Genomic DNA, 21,011 nt, shown 5'->3' on the forward strand with positions numbered 1-21,011 from the left:
TGATTGCTCTAGCGTGTTCATCGAAATGATAGTTCATGAGATCGCGCGACGATCGTAGTAGCACCATTATCGAAGCTCAAGAACGTGGATTTTTTCTAAATACAACTTTTCCAAAAAAGAAGAAAAAAAAACATAAGAAATTCCAAAGAACCGTCTCAAAATTCCACTTTCAATTTCCGTACCCCATGTCGGCCCTTTACATGGATAAAAATAAGAAAAAGACTGTCTAAGGAATGAATAGAATTCCCCAAGGATTTTCCACTGTCGAGCGTCATGGTTCGACGGAGACACGTGAAAAATCGTAAGACGTTTCACGTCGGCCGCGCAAAAAGCGCAAGCTAACTTATCGCAGACTCGCTATACCCCCGTGGTCGACGACCCAGTTACATCTTAACGAGTATGTTAATTTAACGAAGGCAGAACGTCGCTGTTAAAGCGCGATTGGATGTTATCTCGGTTGAAACGGCCGCTCTTACCGTCTCTTCGAAATGAATCATTCCGCGCGTCGAGTGGTTTTGCACGGTTTAAGAAAGAAAGAAGGATTCGTGTTCGATAGAACGAGTCGCCAGTCGGATTCCAACCGGAGGGAAACAAAAGAAAAATCGAGAACGAGCCGTCGAGAATCACCGGCTTGCAGTCGATACGGCCTTCTGGACGAATCTTCAACACGTTTAACTATCGAGGATCGATTTTAGGACGATCAAGTACGATTATCCTCGAACGAAAGGGGAAATAATTCGCAATTATTTGCAAACAATATTCCTTGTTTCAATTTGCGAGCGTCGTTGAACGCATAACCCCGATTTGGTGTCGAGGACCGTGCAATTACGATAAGAATTTCACCGAGTTTTCGGAACGAATCAGCTCTGGGATAAAGGGAAGCTCTCGCTGCGTTGAAACCAGTCGTCTCGGATGTAGAGAGCCAGGAAACAAAGAGGTTTCAACGGGATAAGCGGGCCGATGGGGCCGATGGCGGGTGGCTTCCATGGATAAAGCACATTCAAGGGTCGACCGATTTAATGGTTGCCGATTGATCACCCAGACATAAAGCTTCCACGGTTTACTTTTATGGAATGTTAAGACGGGTTATTTCGATCGTAAAACTGCTATTATGCATAAGTTAGCAAGTCATCCGATTCGTCGAATAGTCAGACATTTCTAGTCGACAGGTCCGGATAACATTTCTTAAAATAAGTAGAAAACGGAGTAGATTTCGGAAAGGAATTTTCCGCGGTGTTACGTTGCGTGACTATCTCGTTCTAGTTTCGTTAGGTATAAAATTTTCAATCTGCAGGTACTTTTAAAAGCCGCATTAAAGAATCAGCAGGACAAACTTGCAGGGTTGGAATTCAAATTTTACAGGCGGCTATAAACCCTGACGCTAAGAAATTTCCAACTGTTTCGTCTATCTCCGTCGAGCTCAGTCCCATCCTGTTTCATTAATACTCGTAAAAATCACGAAACTATACAGTTGACTTTAACGCTTACAGAAATCGTCGTGTACGCGCTAGTCGATAAATTTTCGTCCTTTCGCTCGAAACTTCCTATTATCATATACCATTGCAAGAAGCTCTTATGGTATAGCCATTTAGGAAGGTCGATAACCATACGCTTCCAAAATCTCTTTCCCAAATAGTGCTCACTCTCGGGCCAGCACCGACGGCCCCCTAAATCGCGTTCAACGACCGCGAATGAACCGGTATTTCGAACGGGCGAGCGCTGTTTCACACATCTGCCACGTAAATTTCGTTTATCGAAACAATTCGCCGATCTTGGCCCCGAAATCCCTGGAACCGCACCGGTCAGCCGTTCGAGGCTTCGCTCGAGTTCGAAGCCAGAGAAAATCCGACGGTGGTTTACATCGATACACAGCCACAGTCCACGCGGCTGGCCAAGATTTATGCGACCGTGTAACGTCGTCACGCGAACAGTCACGATTGGGGGTGTAAGAGACTGTTAGGGGGAGACGGTTCCTTCGGGCATAATATGACGTATCAAGACTCGTCGTGCCACGCGGGACCACGGTACGTACCTGGCGATACGAAACGTAGAAAAATAAAAAATAAGAGGAGACTACGACAGACAAGGAAGAGGGGGATGTAAGGAAGGGGGATACGCCGTGGCGAATGGCGAAGGACGGAGGGTGTAGTTGTCGGTTCATAAATCACTAGAACGAGAGAGGGACCAGAGCCAGCGGGGTTTTCGAATCGTAACAAAGTGGAAGATAGCCCCGGTTGGAAGGTCGGGAGAATATGGCCACCATTTTTCGTTGGCTTCGACCGCTGAAAGCGCACGTAACGCCGTAGGACGTTTTATGTCTGCGTGATTCCGCCTTTTCACCCCGTGCTCCCTCTGTCGAAGATTTTGGCCTGTCATGCTTGGCTCCCACCTCCCTTTTTTCCTTTCTACTTGGTTCTCAGTCTGCTTTTTTTCTTTTATTTCCTCCAACTCGTCATTCTGCTCTTTCTCTCTATCATTGGCGTTTTTACCGTAGCTTTCTCCCACTTGGCTTCGACTCGCCTTTCGAGACTCTTCCTTCGTGCGGCCCTCCGTCTCGTGCCAGTTCTAAAACGATACGAACGGTCACTAGCTCGGCCACGAAAACGAAAACTTTTTCCCTAGCACGTACAGATGCTCATCCACTCCCGTGAGCCATTATCGATCTTCGTTTTTTCCCAATGAACGAGTGTCCTCGCGATGTAACCCTGTTAGCCTTCTTGTATCCCGTTCTCCGAGTTTACTTCACGTGATTCTGCCCCAACGATTCGCACGCTCTTTCTGGGAGTGGTATCAAGGAAATCTTGGCAGGTTTCCTGGTTTAGCTTGATGACTGTTCTAATCGTGATCGAGGATGACTATCCTTTCTTCCTGGCATTTACAATTTGTAATAAGAAATTCTATAAGAAATATATTTCTTTTTTTATATAAAAATTAAATTACAATATTAATATTAGACGATAACGAACGTATAGAACATTAAGATTATGTCGACCTAATTTCACCCAAGTATAATTTCCACGTTAAGAGTTATTAAAATGTGATTCTCACCATATTCATAAGAAAATTCATTGATTGCAATTTGAAAAGTAAAATGAAGGTAATGAATATTTAAAGAAACGCATAAATAGGTAAATAACACGTGACACCAGTGTAGTATTAGCGGCTATTTAACGTCACTGCGGCATTACCGGCCATTATAGCGTTAAATTTGAGCTTTCAAGAATAACAATGACATTTCGTTCACATATCACTTTGAGAGTTTTGACATTCGGGAACTGGTGGAAGGTCGAGGATTAAAAAACACAATGTTCGAATTAATTTTAGAGGACAGCGTTTTGTCTTCGTTGACAGAGGAATTCCACTCGATACATTGTGTGGAAATAGGCGAAACCAGAGTGGCCACGACAGGACAGTATAAAATGGTTTACACAGCGAGTGGACGACAAATACGTTTCTTTTTCGCGCTTCCTTTCGATAAACATTTTTTTAGCCGATTACAAAAACCGTCGCTTCCCACGCTAGCCGGACCTTTGTGCGGTAACAATACGATGGAAATGCAGTGCATATTTCACGCTGGAAAATCGAGAACGCCCGGCACAAAGCCGGATATAGGTCAGAGTTGTAACGCTCGAACGAAACGCGACATTGTTTGTTACGGAAGACAAAAGCCAGGTTTGCGCCCAGCGGTGGGCTGCTTAAAGTTTCAGAACCTCCCGCAAAAATTGTGTTGTTCCTTCGAGAAATTGAGTAGATTGCTTTTCCTGAATTTCTAACAAACGACGACGTTTGTAATACAAACAACGTATAAAAGCTACGATGTTTCTATCTCAAACAATTCGGAACGACGCTTTTGTATGTAACACGTATACTTAAGGTGAAAATATGAATTTTTTATAAAACTCATAAACGTTAATAAGCAAGTAATCATTCCTTGTAGCCATTTTTTCACAACAAAGTAATAGCAATAGAGGCACGAAGAAATAATACGACGACATGTAGCTATTAACGTAATAAAGCTACTCCCAGGAGGAAACTTCGTAAATTATGGGGTAATAACTGGCATTAATCTAACACGTAAAATCAGATGAACTTATTCGCCATCGAAAACGCAGTCGTACCGATAAATTAACTCGTGAGTCAAAGGTATCCTGCAACGCGGTTGATCTTACACCGCAATACACGGTTGAACCTCCTAATGGAAACGTATCTTCCATCTATAATTATAATCGTACGTTAGCGTGGCACGTTCGAGCTTATCGTCAATCTCGGCGAGATAACGCGCGTGTATCGCGATAAACGTAAGCAGGCACAGTCACCGAACCCTTACTCACAGCAGTGGATATCGTGTCGTTTCGAATTTCCAGCTTTCATCCCCCACGATGGCAAAATCTTCCACGAGTTTCCCTGTTCTTCCCTCTCTTCAGAGCAGTTGTTCAACCAACGAATATACGGAAACTCAAATTGAATCTTGATTCCGAGAATTCCACGCGAAGATTAACGGAATGACGCGGTACAAACAGAAGCGAATTAGAGCTCCACGATTGCGGTCTAATTAGTGGCCACTACTGGCTAATTCGTCGTCGCACGAAGTCACGGTTGGAGAGAGGTGAAAATCGAAACGGGGACAATGTATCGAGAGAACGACGATTGCTCACACTTCTCCTCTTTCTCTTTGTCTCTCTTTCACTGTCCGACGAATTGTATTTAGGGCGAGATCTTACCAGACAGCTGGTCGTAGACGAAACGTGGTGGTGAAAAATTAGCCAGGCCCAGGGGCGTTGTACCCCTTTTGCTAAGAGGAGCAACGCCTCGCCCTAATACAGATTTATTGCCGCCTAAGAGCCCGAGCTGGCCGTCCTAATACAGGTATTATGCTGACGCAGGAACGAGGAATTTACACGAAATTGGAGGTAATTTGTAGGGGTCGAGTTCACCCTACCCAGCTCCTCCCCCTGCGCCCCTACAACACCCAACTCGTTCCCTCGATTCTATCCTCCGTTACATCGAACCGGGCTCGTGCCTGCTTCTATGCACCTGCAAACTCGCTTGAAACGACCGAACTATTGCCCTCTCTGCCTGTACACGGATCCTAAACGAGTTCATCGAGTACATAAGTTGCTTTCTGTCTTACTTAACTCTGTGAGATAACGCCGAAATCGGAAAGAAAGAAATATTATTGTACAAGAGGGCTGCGATTTACTTAATTGGGCACTGTTTCATTTTTTCTGTAAATGCATGCCGTATTTTGTGTCACGAAGTTTATATTTTTGTTTGAAAATTTATAATTGGTTTAATAATCTGACTTGTAACTTTTATTTATTCTGATAAAATTAGAAATCTTTTAGAAATATGTATATTATAGGTTAAAAAAAGTTTCTGTATCTTTCTGAATAATGTATCTTAGCGTAATTACAATTACAATTGCAGATAATGTACTACTAAATCGTCCTCAACTTTAACGGCGAACGATTTAAACGCTTGAAAAGAATCATCGACGTTAAAGACTCTATTTCGGTTCCAAATCGAACCGTTAATAAAGCGAATAAAGAGCAAAGAATAGAGCGAAATCGCGCCTCTCTCAATATTATTTCTAACGTCACGAAACGGAGCATGTCGAGGCGCATTATTAACAGACATGGGTCGGTGATATCCGCGGTGCGTTTCTAGCGACCCTCATAAATTGCCTCGGTTCGTAAATGTGCCGAATCGATTTGGCTGTCAGCCGTCCGACGCTCGCAACGAATCAGGATCGTAATATCGCTGGTAAAAATGTCAGGAAGACGATTCCTCTTTTTGACAAACGATAGACACTCGGCTTCCGAGTGTATCAAGGTTAATCTGACCTCGCGATTTTTCTTCCAACGAAGTTACTCGCGACTTCCATACCGTGAAAAAGGATCGATTCGAACCTATCCTTTCGCTCGAACACTTTCCCTCGTTTTTCTTTTTTCTTGCCCGTTTTTTCCTTTCCTATCGATTAGCGATTAATTGGATATTTACAGTTTATTAGCTATGTTCTCGCATCTCGTTATCTGATACTCGTTCTGGCTCTCGATAACAGGATTTTATAAGCGTACTTTGCAGGCCATGTGCTATTTAACATTTTAATGCCAGCCGAGCCAAGGCACGGGATGCTTCTAGCTGCCCCGGGCAGCCTAGAGATTTTAATCTCGCCGTTGTAATAAGAAATAAAACCGAGCAGCCTAGTGGACTCGCTAAATACCAGCCGGCAGCCGCGTTGTTGAAACGTTCGTGCGCGTCACGCGATCCAGAATGCGAAACAGAAAGAATCTGGACGCAATTAGAGGGCTTAACCTCCGAGCCGCAGACGTCGAATTATCGAGCTTAATCATTCCAACGTTCGAGATTTATATCCACCGCGTCGGAAACGACCCGCTGCGTTTACATACTCGACCGAGTTAAACGCTCACCGCTATCCAACACACGTTATGTATGTATTGCAGCGTGTTGAGCAAACGTATCGTTACATATTGCGAAAAGAAAAAAATGTTCTATCGTCGAGATAAGGTAGTTAGGTTAGTGTATCGCGAGAAGAAAAGAATCGTTACCTAATCCAACAACCGGGAAAAAAGAGGGATGAGAGTTGGGCAAAGTTGATTAAACCAACCAGTTGGCCGATGTTCAACGTAAGTACTTACTTCTTTAACTTCTGGCAAACCGATACTCCGTGTCTCTTTAACGGTCGAGAATTAAAAGCCGATTCTCTGATACAATCGTACAACTTTTTTAGGTTCGTTTCTTCTACTTCTTAATCTTGTATTATTTTCCTTTTTTCCCTTGCAAATCGTTAAGACGAATGGGAGAATAACTTTTGGTTAAAACGTCCGATAAAGAAAACCAATGTATTCGTCTGGTTTAACACCTTGTTTTAGTAAGGAATTTGAATTTCAAGCAACAGATCCTTCGTATCGATTAATTGCAATCAAGCAGCATTCGCATGCATTCAACAAAGCCAGAAACTATAGCGCTAAATCAAAATGGCCGACTTAACTGCAGTCGAGCATTTCGCGATATCATTGTTCACTTACCTGGCATGTTTCGGGCCAAGACTGGGATCGTACATAGAACTGGCCGATATATCTTCATCGGGGATTTCGCCATTCTCCATGCCCAGTGCCGCGGTACATTGTCCTGAAAGGATTCGAAACGGCGTTAGTCAGAACTCAATATCTATTCGCGCGCGCTTTGTCAACTATGGGCCGTTTTATACTAAGCAGAGTGGGACTGGATTGGTCGTGCGTAAAATTAAACGTTAATGAATGAGAAACGGGCGGCAATTTTCAGGTTGAAACTCTGCATAAACTGGACTTCGACGAACAATCACGAGAAAATACGCTTTTCCACGGGTCGAGCGCGCATTTAACGTATTTTGTTATTTAGCTAGCTAATTAAAACTTGACTGATGACAAACAAACTGTTTTCAATCGTCGCATTGATTTTAATAGATCGCCCGTATAATTTGTTTTATACGCTCGAATTTACACCGGGAATTTCGAATTCATTTGGAAAATGCCACGTTACCGCAAAATACATGTACGTACAGCTTGCAGTGGCACGATTACGGGCCCGTGTGAAAATTCTCCAACGAAATCTACAGGAACAGAAGCCGCCACCGGCGTGTGACTTCGTTGTGTGCACACAAGGGACCCAATCGGCGTTCACGGCCAAACTGAGATCGAACTTCCTTCCTCGTTCCCTTCCCCGTAAAAGTTTGCCAGTTGACCACGATAAACGAAAGGAAAGAAAATACTAGCTGCGATAAAACAAAACCATAACCTGACACAAATATCTTGCACCATCCTAATTTCATATTTATCGATTGAAGCTATCCTTTCTTTAAAAAGATTCAATCTTTTCTTTGCTCTCTGTTCGAGTAAAAATTACGTGACTTTATCGGGTAAACGTTTGGCGGACAAATGATAGCATGTACGAGAGATTGTACAACTATGCGAAGATAACCAACTGTAATAAATTGTTCAATACATAGTGACGTAGCACGAGACAGCCTATATCGTGCCGGTTCACTTAAGCCACGACAGTGCTGTTACGTTGGAAAGTTTCAAAACTGCAGAATGCGGCGAACGTGGGATTGGCTAGCATCCTGAGAGATTCAACACGCTAGCAATGATTTTCGCCAAGCAGCGTTATAACGGACGAAAGTTTGCTTTTATTCGTTTTATTTAAAAATACAAATTTGATTTAATTTATTTAAAAATACAATGTTCTATCGCATTGAATAGTGAAATATGTTTGTTTCGTTTTGATTGGTATTTGAACGTTCCGAAGTTTCGAATTTTCGTAAAGATTTTAAACTGGAAATAGCCGCGAAGCTTATGATTTTTCGAATAGAGGATATTGCAATGACGATAAAATAGACGTAGCCGTCTACGTTTAGAAGAAAGTTGTTGCTCAAGAAAATGACTTAACGAACGATGAAGTTGCAAAATGTGGGTCGCTGGAAAGTCGCAATCGCGCAACTTGAGTTGATATTCTACCAACTGCGATTGTCATGCGTACCAGTAATACAGTTAGTTTCTGTTCATGTTGGTGACTCGGTGTTACTACGACGAAACTTCGTCCTGGCTTCTTACTTCTCCAAATTCTACAAACTCGCCTGCATCACCGTTCTGTTTTGTATGTATATATATTGTCTTATACATACAGACAGAATAGACTGGTTTTCCGACTTTGCGCACGAATCACAGTTTCGTGTAAGACGTTGCTGAGCGAACTTGTTTTCCTTAAAACGTAGTACATCGTGCGAGTTCTCGCTTGTTGCGCTAATACGCTTTATCTCTGTACGTCAGAAAACTTTGATTTTACGATTGGAACGATTAATTCGCGTTATGATTAGGATTGATGAAAATCGATTTTCAGAGTTCCATCTTAAAAATAAGAGCTATGCCGGTCGATTCTGTAAATTACAGTGCATAGAATAACGCCAATCGCGAACATCATGCTTTTCAATCCTCTTTGAAATTCGAAATTATTTGTCACCTTCCAATGCTAGATAAATTTAGGAAAATAACATTTCTTTTTTGAGAAAGTCGAACGTCGACTTTACGAAAAACGAAGTTATAAACATCAGTTCCAATTTGAAACTTTCGCTCGTTATTAGTTTATAATAGAAAAATTCAATTCTGTTAATTCTGTATACGATAATTGGATGACGAAAACTCCAAATTTCTGTATTATCATTTACGCATTGTGCGAATCTATCTTCGATATTCAAATATTACCGCGGGCGAATAAAATTTTGCTTAATATCGATGGTCTCGATAACATATTTTACAAAGTTAACGGTATATTATGTTCTGCAGAATGATAAAACAAACGGAATAGTAAAATCGAGAACGTTCTATGAATAGATCTCGGTGAACGATTAAATAGTGCCTAAGCAGGAACGCAAGTCGATATGGCGAAGCAGTTAACAGGAGTACGTGACTGATTCACCGAGCTCTGTTTAGGACAATTTCCAGGGAGATTGTTTGCAGTTCCTCACGTTCAACAATCATTTCCAAAACACAATCAGAACGAACTCCTTTCGATAAACGCTCAACATCGACCAGGCACAATAAACCAACAGTTCTCGCTAGCGTACCCTGTTAACTTAAAATCCCACGCCGAACTAATAATTGCTTTTACGTTAATTTGAATTCACCTCTCGTCGGATCCAGTTCTCCCCTTGAAACTATTCACTATCAGCTACATAGACAAATCCATTGACAAATCGACGATCCCGAAATTACGTTTAAATCCAAAACTTTTAACGAAACTTTCGCTCTACCGAAATAATAGCAACGAGTCGTTTCTCACAGGAAAAGGTAGCTACGCCGGTGTTGAACGAAAATTAAAACGTTTGGAAGAAAAGATAATGAAAACTACGCGGTAAATTAACTTCATGGGAGTAACGTATACTTCACAGAGGGGAAGTTGCCCGACGAGGCGCATCGACGAGCACACGCGTTGGAAACTCTAAGTACACTGACATAATTGCTCACTGGAATAAAACATTTGCCGTGCGACACGCTCGCCCATTGTTCCCCGGCTTGCCAATATGCATGCCCGTCTACGCCGTACAAACTGTACTTTGTCAGATAGGCACGGCCTAGTTCTCTTTGCAATTCAATCCTTAGAACTGTCGCCATCCTGGCGTCGGTGTAACTTCGATCGCGCTTTCCAGAATACCGACTGCGCCTCTTTATGCAGCATCCATTACTGGGGCAAACTGCGCCACTAGATGAGCCGTGCTGTAATTATCGAACTCGCGGCAAACAGACCGACTGTGTAGTTCGCGGTTCCACGAACCTCGCGCAGGTGCTCTCTTGGCCAAAAATTGCACGGAACTTCCGGATCTGACAGACTCGTTGCGAGAGCATTCGAATTGGAGAAGGTTTGCAACGATCTGTCAGTAGCATAAACGTACAGAGGAAGATACGGGTATTTGTGTATATATAATAGAAACTTGGCGTAGTTTGAGACACGTATGTTCATTGTTCTTACGATCACAATTTCGCGTACCTAATGCTTTGTATAGGTTGTTTGGAGAAAGATCTTAATTAATAGGAATATTACTTGATCTATAGGTGTCTGATATTCTAAGCAACTGTCATTTGCAACTGACACGTGTTTCTGTTCGTTTCAGTAAGGCTGAGGAGGGAAAATAGTTCTGTGCTTTGCTACATAACCACCAATTAGACTTGGTTACACGGCTGACGGATTCCTTCTGGAACCTAGTATCCGAGGTTAGGTAAGTAATTACGCAAATAATATTAATCAATTGTAAAAATAACAGAGACAAACGGATCGGTTGATGCGATGAAATTATAATAAAACTATTATTAGTGATTAATTTTCTAATATTGGATAGCATCATTCAAAATTCATTTCGAACTCGATCGTTCTTTATACTTCCTATTTATGAGTAGTTTATTATCGCAGTACAATTTAGATTATTTTCATTTGATGGTTAGTCGGACAAAGAGGACTCATGAACTACGAAGCTCGTAACAGCAATCGCAACTGTATCATGCACAAATATCTTAAGAAAACGTGTCTGCTTCTAGACAATAATACGAGGAGAATAATATCTTGCTTGTCGGTTGATAATCTTCTTTGGCAGAAAATTCAACGGGAAAGGATTGTTTCTATTTCGAAAGCACACGGAAGGCCAAGCACCGAAATGTTCGTTCATAATTCAAGTTTCGTTTGAATGAAACTGCCAATCCTTAAGCGGGCTCGTTGTTCATCGTTGTTCAAGCGTATTAATTAAACTAGTTGGCGGAAAAACGAGTGCCCGATTCAATAAAATAAATTCGACGCGACGCATGGAGCGATGAAATACAACTGGTTTCCGTTTTCGCGTACCAGAAAAGCGCTAATCAATTTGCAATTTGAAAGATCGCCCCTTGACGCCATTTTTCTTCCCGAGCCGTTTTATAATATGGCCTATTGACTCATGAATACCGAAACCCATCGATCGGCAGCCAGCTCTGCGCGTTGCCTTGATTATATTTGGCGTTAATTAAATCCATCTGAAAAGGGAACCAACTAGTTTTCTCTGCCTTCGATGCAAATAACCTGGCTAATTGAAATACAAAAATCTCAAGAGTGAGGAAAGAAAGGGAGGTCGGATCGGTTTTTCTTCGACACGTAAACTGATAGAACAAAAGAGAAGAAAAAGCATAAAGTAGAAGACAATTCACAGGTATCACGAACGATATATAATTACTACGGAAAGTATCTGCACACCGTTGTATTTATCATATTATTTACGTATCGCTAGGAGAATTTTCTACTAGGTATAAAAATAAAATGTAGAACCTGATGAAGAAACATTTCATTGGAAAATACCGGTGTGCGCAAATATTGTTTGTAGCCACTATACTTTCTTCGTTGATGATAATTAATATGTACAAACACATCACGAGTAAGTGATACGCAATAAGAGACATTGGATGCGTATAGCACGAGCGAATGAATCGGCACAATGCCGTATGCTTGCTCGCCTGCGTCTGAGCAGTTATTAGATAGTATTGTTAATTCATCGTGCCGTTGACATTTCATTTGCGGCCGCACAATAGAAACTGAGTGCGTAGTTCCATTGCGGCCGACTTCCTGGCCCCGGAGAAAAATAATGAATATTAATCTTTCTGAATAACGACGGGGTTCATTCTGAACAGTTCCAGACATCGCACGTATGTATACGTAATTTGAGGGTAGAATTGTTTACCTGAAGATTTATTCAAATATCTCCATTTACGTTCCCACGTATTTTACCGTTATTTCTAATTTTCTCAACACAAGCACGCTGCAACTTGATGATAATGTATCGTAAAAGTAAAATTAAAAAATCAGAAAAGTCCATCGCGAATGAGATTCCAGAACAACAAATTCTCACGGAAAACAGAGCGTTTTGCGCGACACTTTCGAGGGATGATAAAAAGTGACGCGACACGACATTTGAAAAAACGAGCCATACGAGCGAAAATAAGAAACACGAAGATCGCAGTTAACGAATAAACGGTGCGCTAACATCGCATGCTATGGAAAACGTTCCTCGTTCCTCTTTACAAATTCATCTCGCGGACTCCATAACGCGCGGTTACAGCCGCGTATGTACACGTGTAATTTTCCTCCAATTTCCAGGCTGAATGCCGGGAAAATATGCTAAATCAATAAAATTTTCGTGCGGTCCGTGTCGCATCCAAGAATCGCATTCGACTACGTACATATCTCGTTGGCGCGTGCAACACGCCGTAGTAATTGTATATTACCTTGGCCAAAGTGGCACTCGCTTCCGGCTTGCTTGCATCTCGTCGCTGCCAATGCGCATAGTAGAAAAATTTAAATTTTACAGCCCGACTTTCGGGCAAACTGTATCTCTCTCTCTCTCTCTCTCTCTCTCTCTCTCTCTTATGCTTGTACTCGTTCTGTCTCTGTCGTATCGTATCAAGGGAAAAGAAATCCGTGCAGAATCCCTGGAGGCGCTGCATGTCGCGTAGCTTACCCCTCATCCCCACTTTAACCTCGCCGCATAGTATGTTTTCCCCTGTGTGTATACGCGCGAGAACAAAGGGGGAAAAAAATTCCAGAATAATTTTTCTCCGCTTTAGCATCCGGCGATATTACGCTGGAAGACAACGGGAAAGACAAAACTAAGGTAAATTCATTTTCGTGGAATAGTCGCCGCACAAATGGAACAATATTTTTCCTTCGTTTCACCTCCTCCTCCTTTATCTGGCGAAATGACCCACGCGAACCATGAGTTAGACGACACCGGGTATACGTTTTCCACGACAGACTACAGCCACGGACGTGGGCTGTTGACCGTGTCCCATTCGTGTGAGAATCTTCTCCTTTCCAGCCAGTCGAAATCGCTTTAACGACGGTCATCGTGGCCACACCTGCTGCTGAACTACGGCTCAACCAGTGAATTATAGAAGCTTCTAACCCCCCGTGATATCAAGTATTTTTTACGCTCTTATGAACCGGGCATGATTGTATGTGTCTGATGACGTTTATTGGATGAGGATATTTATGTAATCATATTACCGAAAAGAATGAATGAGACGTCTTTCGTATTGCGAGGAGCTACTTAGAGATTGATATTCGAATTGACATTTTCTATTGTTACGGTCATTGCAGAAGAGATAGGATTTATTCATAGAAGAATTTAAAAGTGTTTTTAAATTATCACTTTCTATATTGATTTCTGTTTTATGAAATATGTAACCCATATGTAATCCATTTCTCCCGAGGATGGAATGCTTCATAAGTTACATTATTTCATTAAACTGATTCATTAAATTATCTTTCGAAACCACAGTTGCAGGTTTCAATTCTTTACTGCTACATGCTACTAAATAGAATTATGTTAAACGATGAAAATTTATTTCTAGAAAAGAGAAAATGATACTAATTTTCACTATCAAATAGGAAACTATTATTTATGTCAAAAATAAAATATTGATCATTTTCAATGCAATGTATACTTGACAAATCAAAATTACTATAGTAAAGCAGTATTTGACAGAAATAACATCCTCAATGAATTGTTTTACTAAAAACGAAACATAATTCATATTATAAGAACATGTTGAACTTTTGACCTACCCAAGTCGAAGCAGCGACACCGTGGCAGGGACAGCAGGAGGAAAACGCCGATCAGAAGTCCTCGTGAAGGACCCAGATCCCGCTTGGGTTCGAGAACTGGCATATTGCTGGTGACCTGAGCCATCGGCGAGCCGACAACCTGCTCCTCCTCATCACTAACTGTCGACGAGTCTGACCGCATCGGTCATCGAGCACGTTCCTGGCATCGTGATGGCCGAAAGGTGGTGAGTGTTCCCGCCGATAACCTGCGCATAGTATAATCCCTGTTAATCCTCTGCAGACGCCACGGAAACGTCACTGACAAACGTTTCAAACCCGTTGGTAATATAAGTCGACGTATTGACATTAATACGATTTATATCTCTGTAAAAGTCTTCGAATTCAAAATATTATAGTAGCTGACGTTAAAACCGTATAAAGAGATAAACGATCAGTTAATAAACGGATTAAGATATTCTTTCAAAGACAATGTTTCATACTTGTATTTTATCGATGAAACCGGTGGTTGAATTTATCATAAGGTGATTCGAGCACAATGGAACGACAGTGGAATTCGACTAGGTATCCTCCGATGTTACAGAGGACAATCGAAACTCTTTGAAACAGGTACAATTCGACCTGACATTCGGTCTTCCAAAACTTGATCGTTTCTCTTTGAAATCGGTAGAACTGCTTCGATTCGGAAGCTTCGGCTCCCGCTTCAATTCACACTGCCTACGTGAAGTAGCAAGTGCAACCATAATCTCACCGCAACGAAATTTGATTCGACTCTGTTTAACTAAATGAAACTTAAATGTGTCTAAATCTTAAAAAGATTATGTATCGAATTTTCAGCGATTCACAGTTCTAAATTCTACTATAGTTTCTTAACACAGATCTACCGGTATATCATTGAAACAGGCAGCCACAGTAGAATAGTACCGCATTAGGTCAGACGCGAAAACAATAGATTTGAGTCTCTCTTAACGCTTCTGGATTATAACAGGAATATTTTTGTAATCTTTTGAAATATCTGCCAAATGATTTATCGATGAAGATATCAAACATATTTCAATCGAACCTTATTGTATCAGATGTGATTCAATCGAATCTTATCGGCGTTGAATAAGATCCAATCGAGTCTGTATGGAATGGAATCCAATCATGCTCTATTCGCATTAAATCAGGCCCTACGAGTTGCCATCGTGTCGGATAAGGTTCTATAGGTCCCCTATCTGCACGAATGAGGATCGGACGGGTCGTTGTGTGCCATATAAAGCTCGACCGACTTCTACATCATTGGATTCAATTAAATGTCATGTTGTTAAATAGCATTAATAGCATTCGTTTGCGCTTGGTCAAATCATACGCTTTGTAATTATTGTTAATTGAAAGAGGAAATCGTAGTTAGCTTTACCATACATTCCAACCAATCAATGATCGATTTATCTAATAATAAATGAACAAATAAAGTTGATATTTACATAGAAATGTTTTTCTTTTTGAGAATTTATTTCATGTTATTTGGATTTAAAATCAATTTCACATAATATATTTTTATCGTAACTCTGAGAAAAATGATTCCACAGACGTATTCGCTAAAAAAACGCGGAATATTATTCACGCTTCGAGATTGCTTTTATTTCAAGGATATTGAACTTTTCACCCCGATGTAGGTCAGAGCCAGCTTTAAAATCGTGTACAAGAAATCTTACAAAGTATACGTAGACACAGAATCACGCGTGTCCTGCATGAATAATTCATTAATGTAACTTCGTCGGCTATAAAATTTTAATTGCGCCTTCGTTATTAATGAACACGATCGTTCCTGGAGAAAACGTTAAGAGACCGTGTAATGGCAATTGCTTTACACGAACGCGCAGCTTACACAACTCACGCGTGTAGACGATGATGGACGACAACCGGCGTTGCAAATGCGCTTCGCGTTGCTACATTAACGTCTGACATATCTCGCGGACATCCTAACGTCGGTTTGCTTGTACGGCGTCCAAACAAAAATTTCGCATCACGAATGTACACATTTACATTCATTTGATTTATCAGATATGAAAGAATGTATACATCCCAGTTTATTTGAATTATCAAATATACAAACGAATTTAATCCGTGTACATACTAACATTCTTTCATACTTTAGAAATGTTGCATTACATTATAGATAGACCTGACACGTAGAATATGAAAGGCGAGAAATATTATATTTGAATAATAACATAATGTGATTTAGATACATTGTATGCTCGGAAAAACACTGGTATACGTATTTCCTACGACCATTTATTCTCACATTCGCACATTTTCTCTCTCCCTCTCTGTATTTCCCTATGTGATTCATTTGACGTGGGCATTCCTAAGAGATCTATGATCTCAAGCATTCAGTTGCAACACTATTTTTTCACGCCTTTAGCACTCGAAGCTGAATGCTCTTGATTCACGCGGCTATCACGCTCTACTTTTGAATCCGTCGAAAGAAGCACGTAGAAATTATCCTGCAATACGAGTTAATATACGAATTTTATTAAGGTTTCAGGAAATTTTGTCTATTCAAAAAGAAAAATTATTTGTTCGATGGGAAAGTAACGTCCGTATGTGTTACGTTCTTTCAAGAATGTGTGCATGAGATTTTTCAACGGACTGCTTTATGATTCAGGTATGCTTAAAAAATAAGAGAATTCTGTGTGAGTCGTGCGAAAGATGAAAAAAAATGTAACTCTTATTTTATCATCGATAAATGTAGGTTTATACGTTTGATTTTATATTTAATGAATGAAAATGTGATTGCGATCGAACCATTCCTATAGTACAATGTTCCATTATAATATATTAATCGAAAGATCAAAACGGAAGACTCTGTCATTTACCGAATTCAATTGCCGTCAGCATCCGTTAGGCATACACTTCTGTCGTTTAACTTCGTCTACGACCTTTTCCCCTATGCTATAGATTTGTGCACCAAGCGTCCCTGGGATTCGTTTGAAACTCCTAGTTATTCCGACCGCGTCGTCCTATGTAGGAAGTTCCCGGACCGTGTACAACTATGTACGTATGTAGTCCGAGTGGGTAGAGCGGTTGTACGAGCGAAAGGGAGGCCGCGCTCTAAACAATCCGGCTATAGTCTGGAAGGGCTAGAAATAATTAGTAGCGGTACAACTTTAATCTGGCAACATTATAGTGGTATTAAAACGGCATGTGATGTATTAAGCCTGTATTTATGCAACACGGATTTGCCTTGCGCTAATTGAATGCGCCTTAACTTTTGGATATTCACGATGTAAGTAGAAACTGTGCGTCAGTGACAGATATGTGAGCAAAGCCTTCAATGAAACAAGGAAATAATAATACCTGAATTAGCAATTAAATTTTAGTTATTGTAGTTACATTTCTAGGAGTTAAACTACCGCATTGGTTTAATCTGTAGTGTTGTAAGTGGTGCATTTTTTTGAGGATTCAATTCAAAACGATAAACGATGAAACGTGACAATGAAAAATGAATACAAAATAGAGAAATAACAAATAATTGGAGAAAGTGAGGGAAATATATCGCTGATTAATATTAGAACTCTTGGGAACAGAAGTATGAAACTTGTTCTAAAGAAATGAATATAAAATGAGTAAAGATAAGAAAAATAATTCAATAGATTATTAAAATTACAAGGTATGCATCACGTTGTAGATTTATAAAACTAGAAAAAATCATAATTGTGGATTTTTTTACTCTGCTAGTTCTAGACATAATTATCGAAAGATAGCTATTTGATTTAATTTACGTATCAAAAAGAAATTCCACATGTAAATTAGTACAATAATAATTTTATTTCAATCATCCGAAGCTACTCGAAAAAGAAATGAGACCAAATTTCTGCTTTTATCGTTTATATGATACAGGCGAAATGGGAAAAAGCTGGCGCAATTTATCTGATATAAATATATGATGGCAAAGTTCAATATCACACGAACGGGGAAGAACACGTCTTTGTTTTCCGTGTAACATTTCAAGGATGCGAGGCCAACCCCGTGTACTATCTGATATATAGCTATAGAATACGAAGAGGCTCGTAAAGCCGTCAGAAACAAGTGTTACGTCCTGTATTGAGGTTGTAAGATATGGTGGTATGCATGTACCCGAAACCTATAATGGAACTTCGAGATCGGACGCTTTGAATAGCCGATCACGTGGCCACGCGTTTAGAATTAGGTTGTACGTTCTCCCCATTTCCGACGAAAGTGATTTGTTGTCGGTAGGTCGAGATCAGGCAAAACCAACGGAAAATATAGAGCGACGAAACTCGTTCGATTAAAACACGAAAAAAAAAAATAAATAAAAGGCAAAAAATATTATCGAGAGATCATTCAGTTTATATTCTTCGCTTCCCTTTACTCTCACTCTAATTGTTCGCAACTATCGATCGTTAGCCAATAACGAGCGTGGAAAAGATCGAATTACACGCAACCGTAAACCGTGCGTTGTTAGAGTGACACAACATTGCGATAGTTCGTTGAACTGTGACACCGTTGTTGTTAAACGACACCGCGAAAAACTGCTCGTTTTTCTGAAAAATTTCCGCTTTGCGAGTTGAAATGATTTCTCGAATGAATTTTGCAAATCCCTTTATATACAACGGTGGAATATTTAGATGCCAAGGTCGTCAATTTTTTAACTCGATAGCCAAGGAATTTCCGAGCTGAGTTAACAAGGTTTGCTCTCCTTATTTTACTTGAATTTTTCGACGTTTGAAATCTGAGTTCGCGATCTATAATGAATTCTCTAGACTTTGGCTTATAGACGTTTCTGTATATTTTATTTCTCATAACGTTTTAATCGGATTCTGGAAGGCGATCCAACGTAAAAAACGATAAATTCGCTTTTCTCATTCTTTATTTTCCACGATTGTGTATTTGAATTTTAAAGACGCTGGGATCCGACGTTGCAACCTATAACAATGTCCTGTCTTGAGCTTTCAGCTTTTCATTTTCCTTTTCCTTTAACAGTTACTCATTTAAATTCTAAAATCCTTTAACCAGAAAGTTCTCTCTCTCTCTCTCCCTCTCTCTGGTGTGCGTTACGAGTTTCCATTTTGAGTAAATCATGTAAATTGATTCTAAGAACGATTAAATGACTCAGAGGAAGGTAATTTATCACAGACCAAAAACACAGTGTATTAAATTACGAGTTGGCATAAGTTTTCTGTTAATGCGCTATCGCAATAAATTTTAAATAAACAACGTCGCATTGAATATCCTATTACTCACTTACGCTTTGTACCATTGTATCGTGCGATAAATAGAGAAATACCAACTATGGGAAAAAGCTAAGGAAAGGTGAAACGCTGATGTAAAATAAAACTGGGTCAACATCGTTATCTGGCGAAGAATCGAATTCATTAGATGTCCTATCTAATAAACGTTAAAAATAAACGTCGTTTCCGGTCACTCCGGTACACTCAAATTTCTATTGAATTATACTCTGGAAAGTCTGAATTGCCTTTAGAATAACATAACCGAATCTACTTCCTGATACAACATGGCGTAGTTCTATGAGAATCGTCGGATTGTGAGCAATTTCCCGAGCAATTCACCTAACAAGTACTCTTTGCGAGCAACCATTTGTGAATATCAAAAAACTTCCTTCCCCGACCTCTGGAACGCTAAGTTTTACCTACAAGTAAAGGACCTGTTTAATTTTAATTTAATTCCGAGCACAAGACTCGTCGTCTAACCCGAAGGATCTCCGACGCATTCGCAAAAAGCCGTTTTCAATGTTTCAGAAGGAGCGGATCGTTAGGTACTTAAATTTCCCATTTAAACGGAAGAAGGGCATTTTCAAAGAAAGAAATCCAGTTACGCGAACTTCCACCATATTCCATGCTTTGATATCCTACTTCTAATATCCTTAACATTTCGGATAACATCGAATCGCATTCGTGGTTCGAATTTTGTTTCCATCTCGACAAAGATACGTTATACCTATAAGAAAACTTAGTTTCAATTATAATTTGAACTTTGATTCTTCAATAAAAATAATTAAGTGCAAGGATAAATCATGTACCAGGCTTGGTAAAAGTATAGATCGTGATTCTGGTTTGATAGAATTTCATTTAAGAATTTGTACCATGAAGATGATCTTGAGCTTGAAAATTAATTAATAAAGTCTTCGTGGGTGGTATTTTATTCGCTTATCTATACACTCTAATACCAAAAATATAGAATCATCCGTATAAATCATGAAATATACTTTCTTCGCGCCACATATAATATTTTGGTGTGCTGCACTTGAGCAGTGAATGCCTCTAATTTAAATGTAAGATAAATTACGAAAAAATCGTAAAGCGGACTCTCAGTTCCAGCGGAAATCGTCGATCAAATTCCAATCTGTCCATCGATTCATTCAATCTAGCTGTTATAAACTCGGATCGAAAACAAGGTGCGCAAACACGATAAAGAAAAGAAAGGGGACAGAAACGATATCGGTGAATAGGTTCCACAGAGTGAACCCAAACTAGAGTGATGCCTGTTGTAGCTTTTGTGTCGGTTCGATAGCCCGTGCAAGGCAAACAAGCCTACGGGACACGAAACAGGCTCTACGATGCGGAAGCGAGCCCGGCTTCCGTCCAATGGACTTTCCTTCTTCCGTTCACGGGATGTCGAGCACCGTCATTACGTCGTATGCAGACGAGCCAACGTTCCTAGCCCTATCGCGGGATGAAGCCAGACAAGACAGAAGAGAAACAGACCAAGGATACGCGAGGGGGTCGAGCCGAATGAAAGGATTTTCGGATGCAAATTTTATTCCGTTTCCTTCTTCGCGATCCCACTCCTCTTTCCCCCAACTGCTCATTCCTTTCCATTCGTCCAACCAGTCAGCCTTTCTCCCTGGC

At 40.4% G+C, this 21,011-nt stretch overlaps 1 protein-coding gene across 6 annotated transcripts in view; it reads right to left on the reverse strand.

The window, feature by feature from the left end:
- The window catches only part of LOC100645287 (discoidin domain-containing receptor 2), a 220,535-nt gene that overhangs the window by 97,775 nt on the left and 101,749 nt on the right, over positions 1-21,011 (reverse strand). For 5 of the 6 annotated variants that reach the window (XM_048407894.1, XM_048407895.1, XM_012310312.3 and 2 more), the window contains exons 4-5: positions 14,137-14,381; positions 7,050-7,152 (exon numbers count right to left, since the gene is read on the reverse strand). In XM_048407894.1, coding sequence (XP_048263851.1) covers positions 7,050-7,152; positions 14,137-14,317 — 284 coding nt within the window. In that variant the 5' untranslated portion in view covers positions 14,318-14,381. Of the gene's footprint in view, positions 1-7,049; positions 7,153-9,682; positions 9,968-14,136; positions 14,382-21,011 lie in introns of those variants that run through there. The other variant, XM_048407896.1, reaches the window with a different exon arrangement.

This window comes from Bombus terrestris, chromosome 7 (assembly GCF_910591885.1).
Source record: "Bombus terrestris chromosome 7, iyBomTerr1.2, whole genome shotgun sequence".
NCBI lineage: Eukaryota > Metazoa > Arthropoda > Insecta > Hymenoptera > Apidae > Bombus > Bombus terrestris.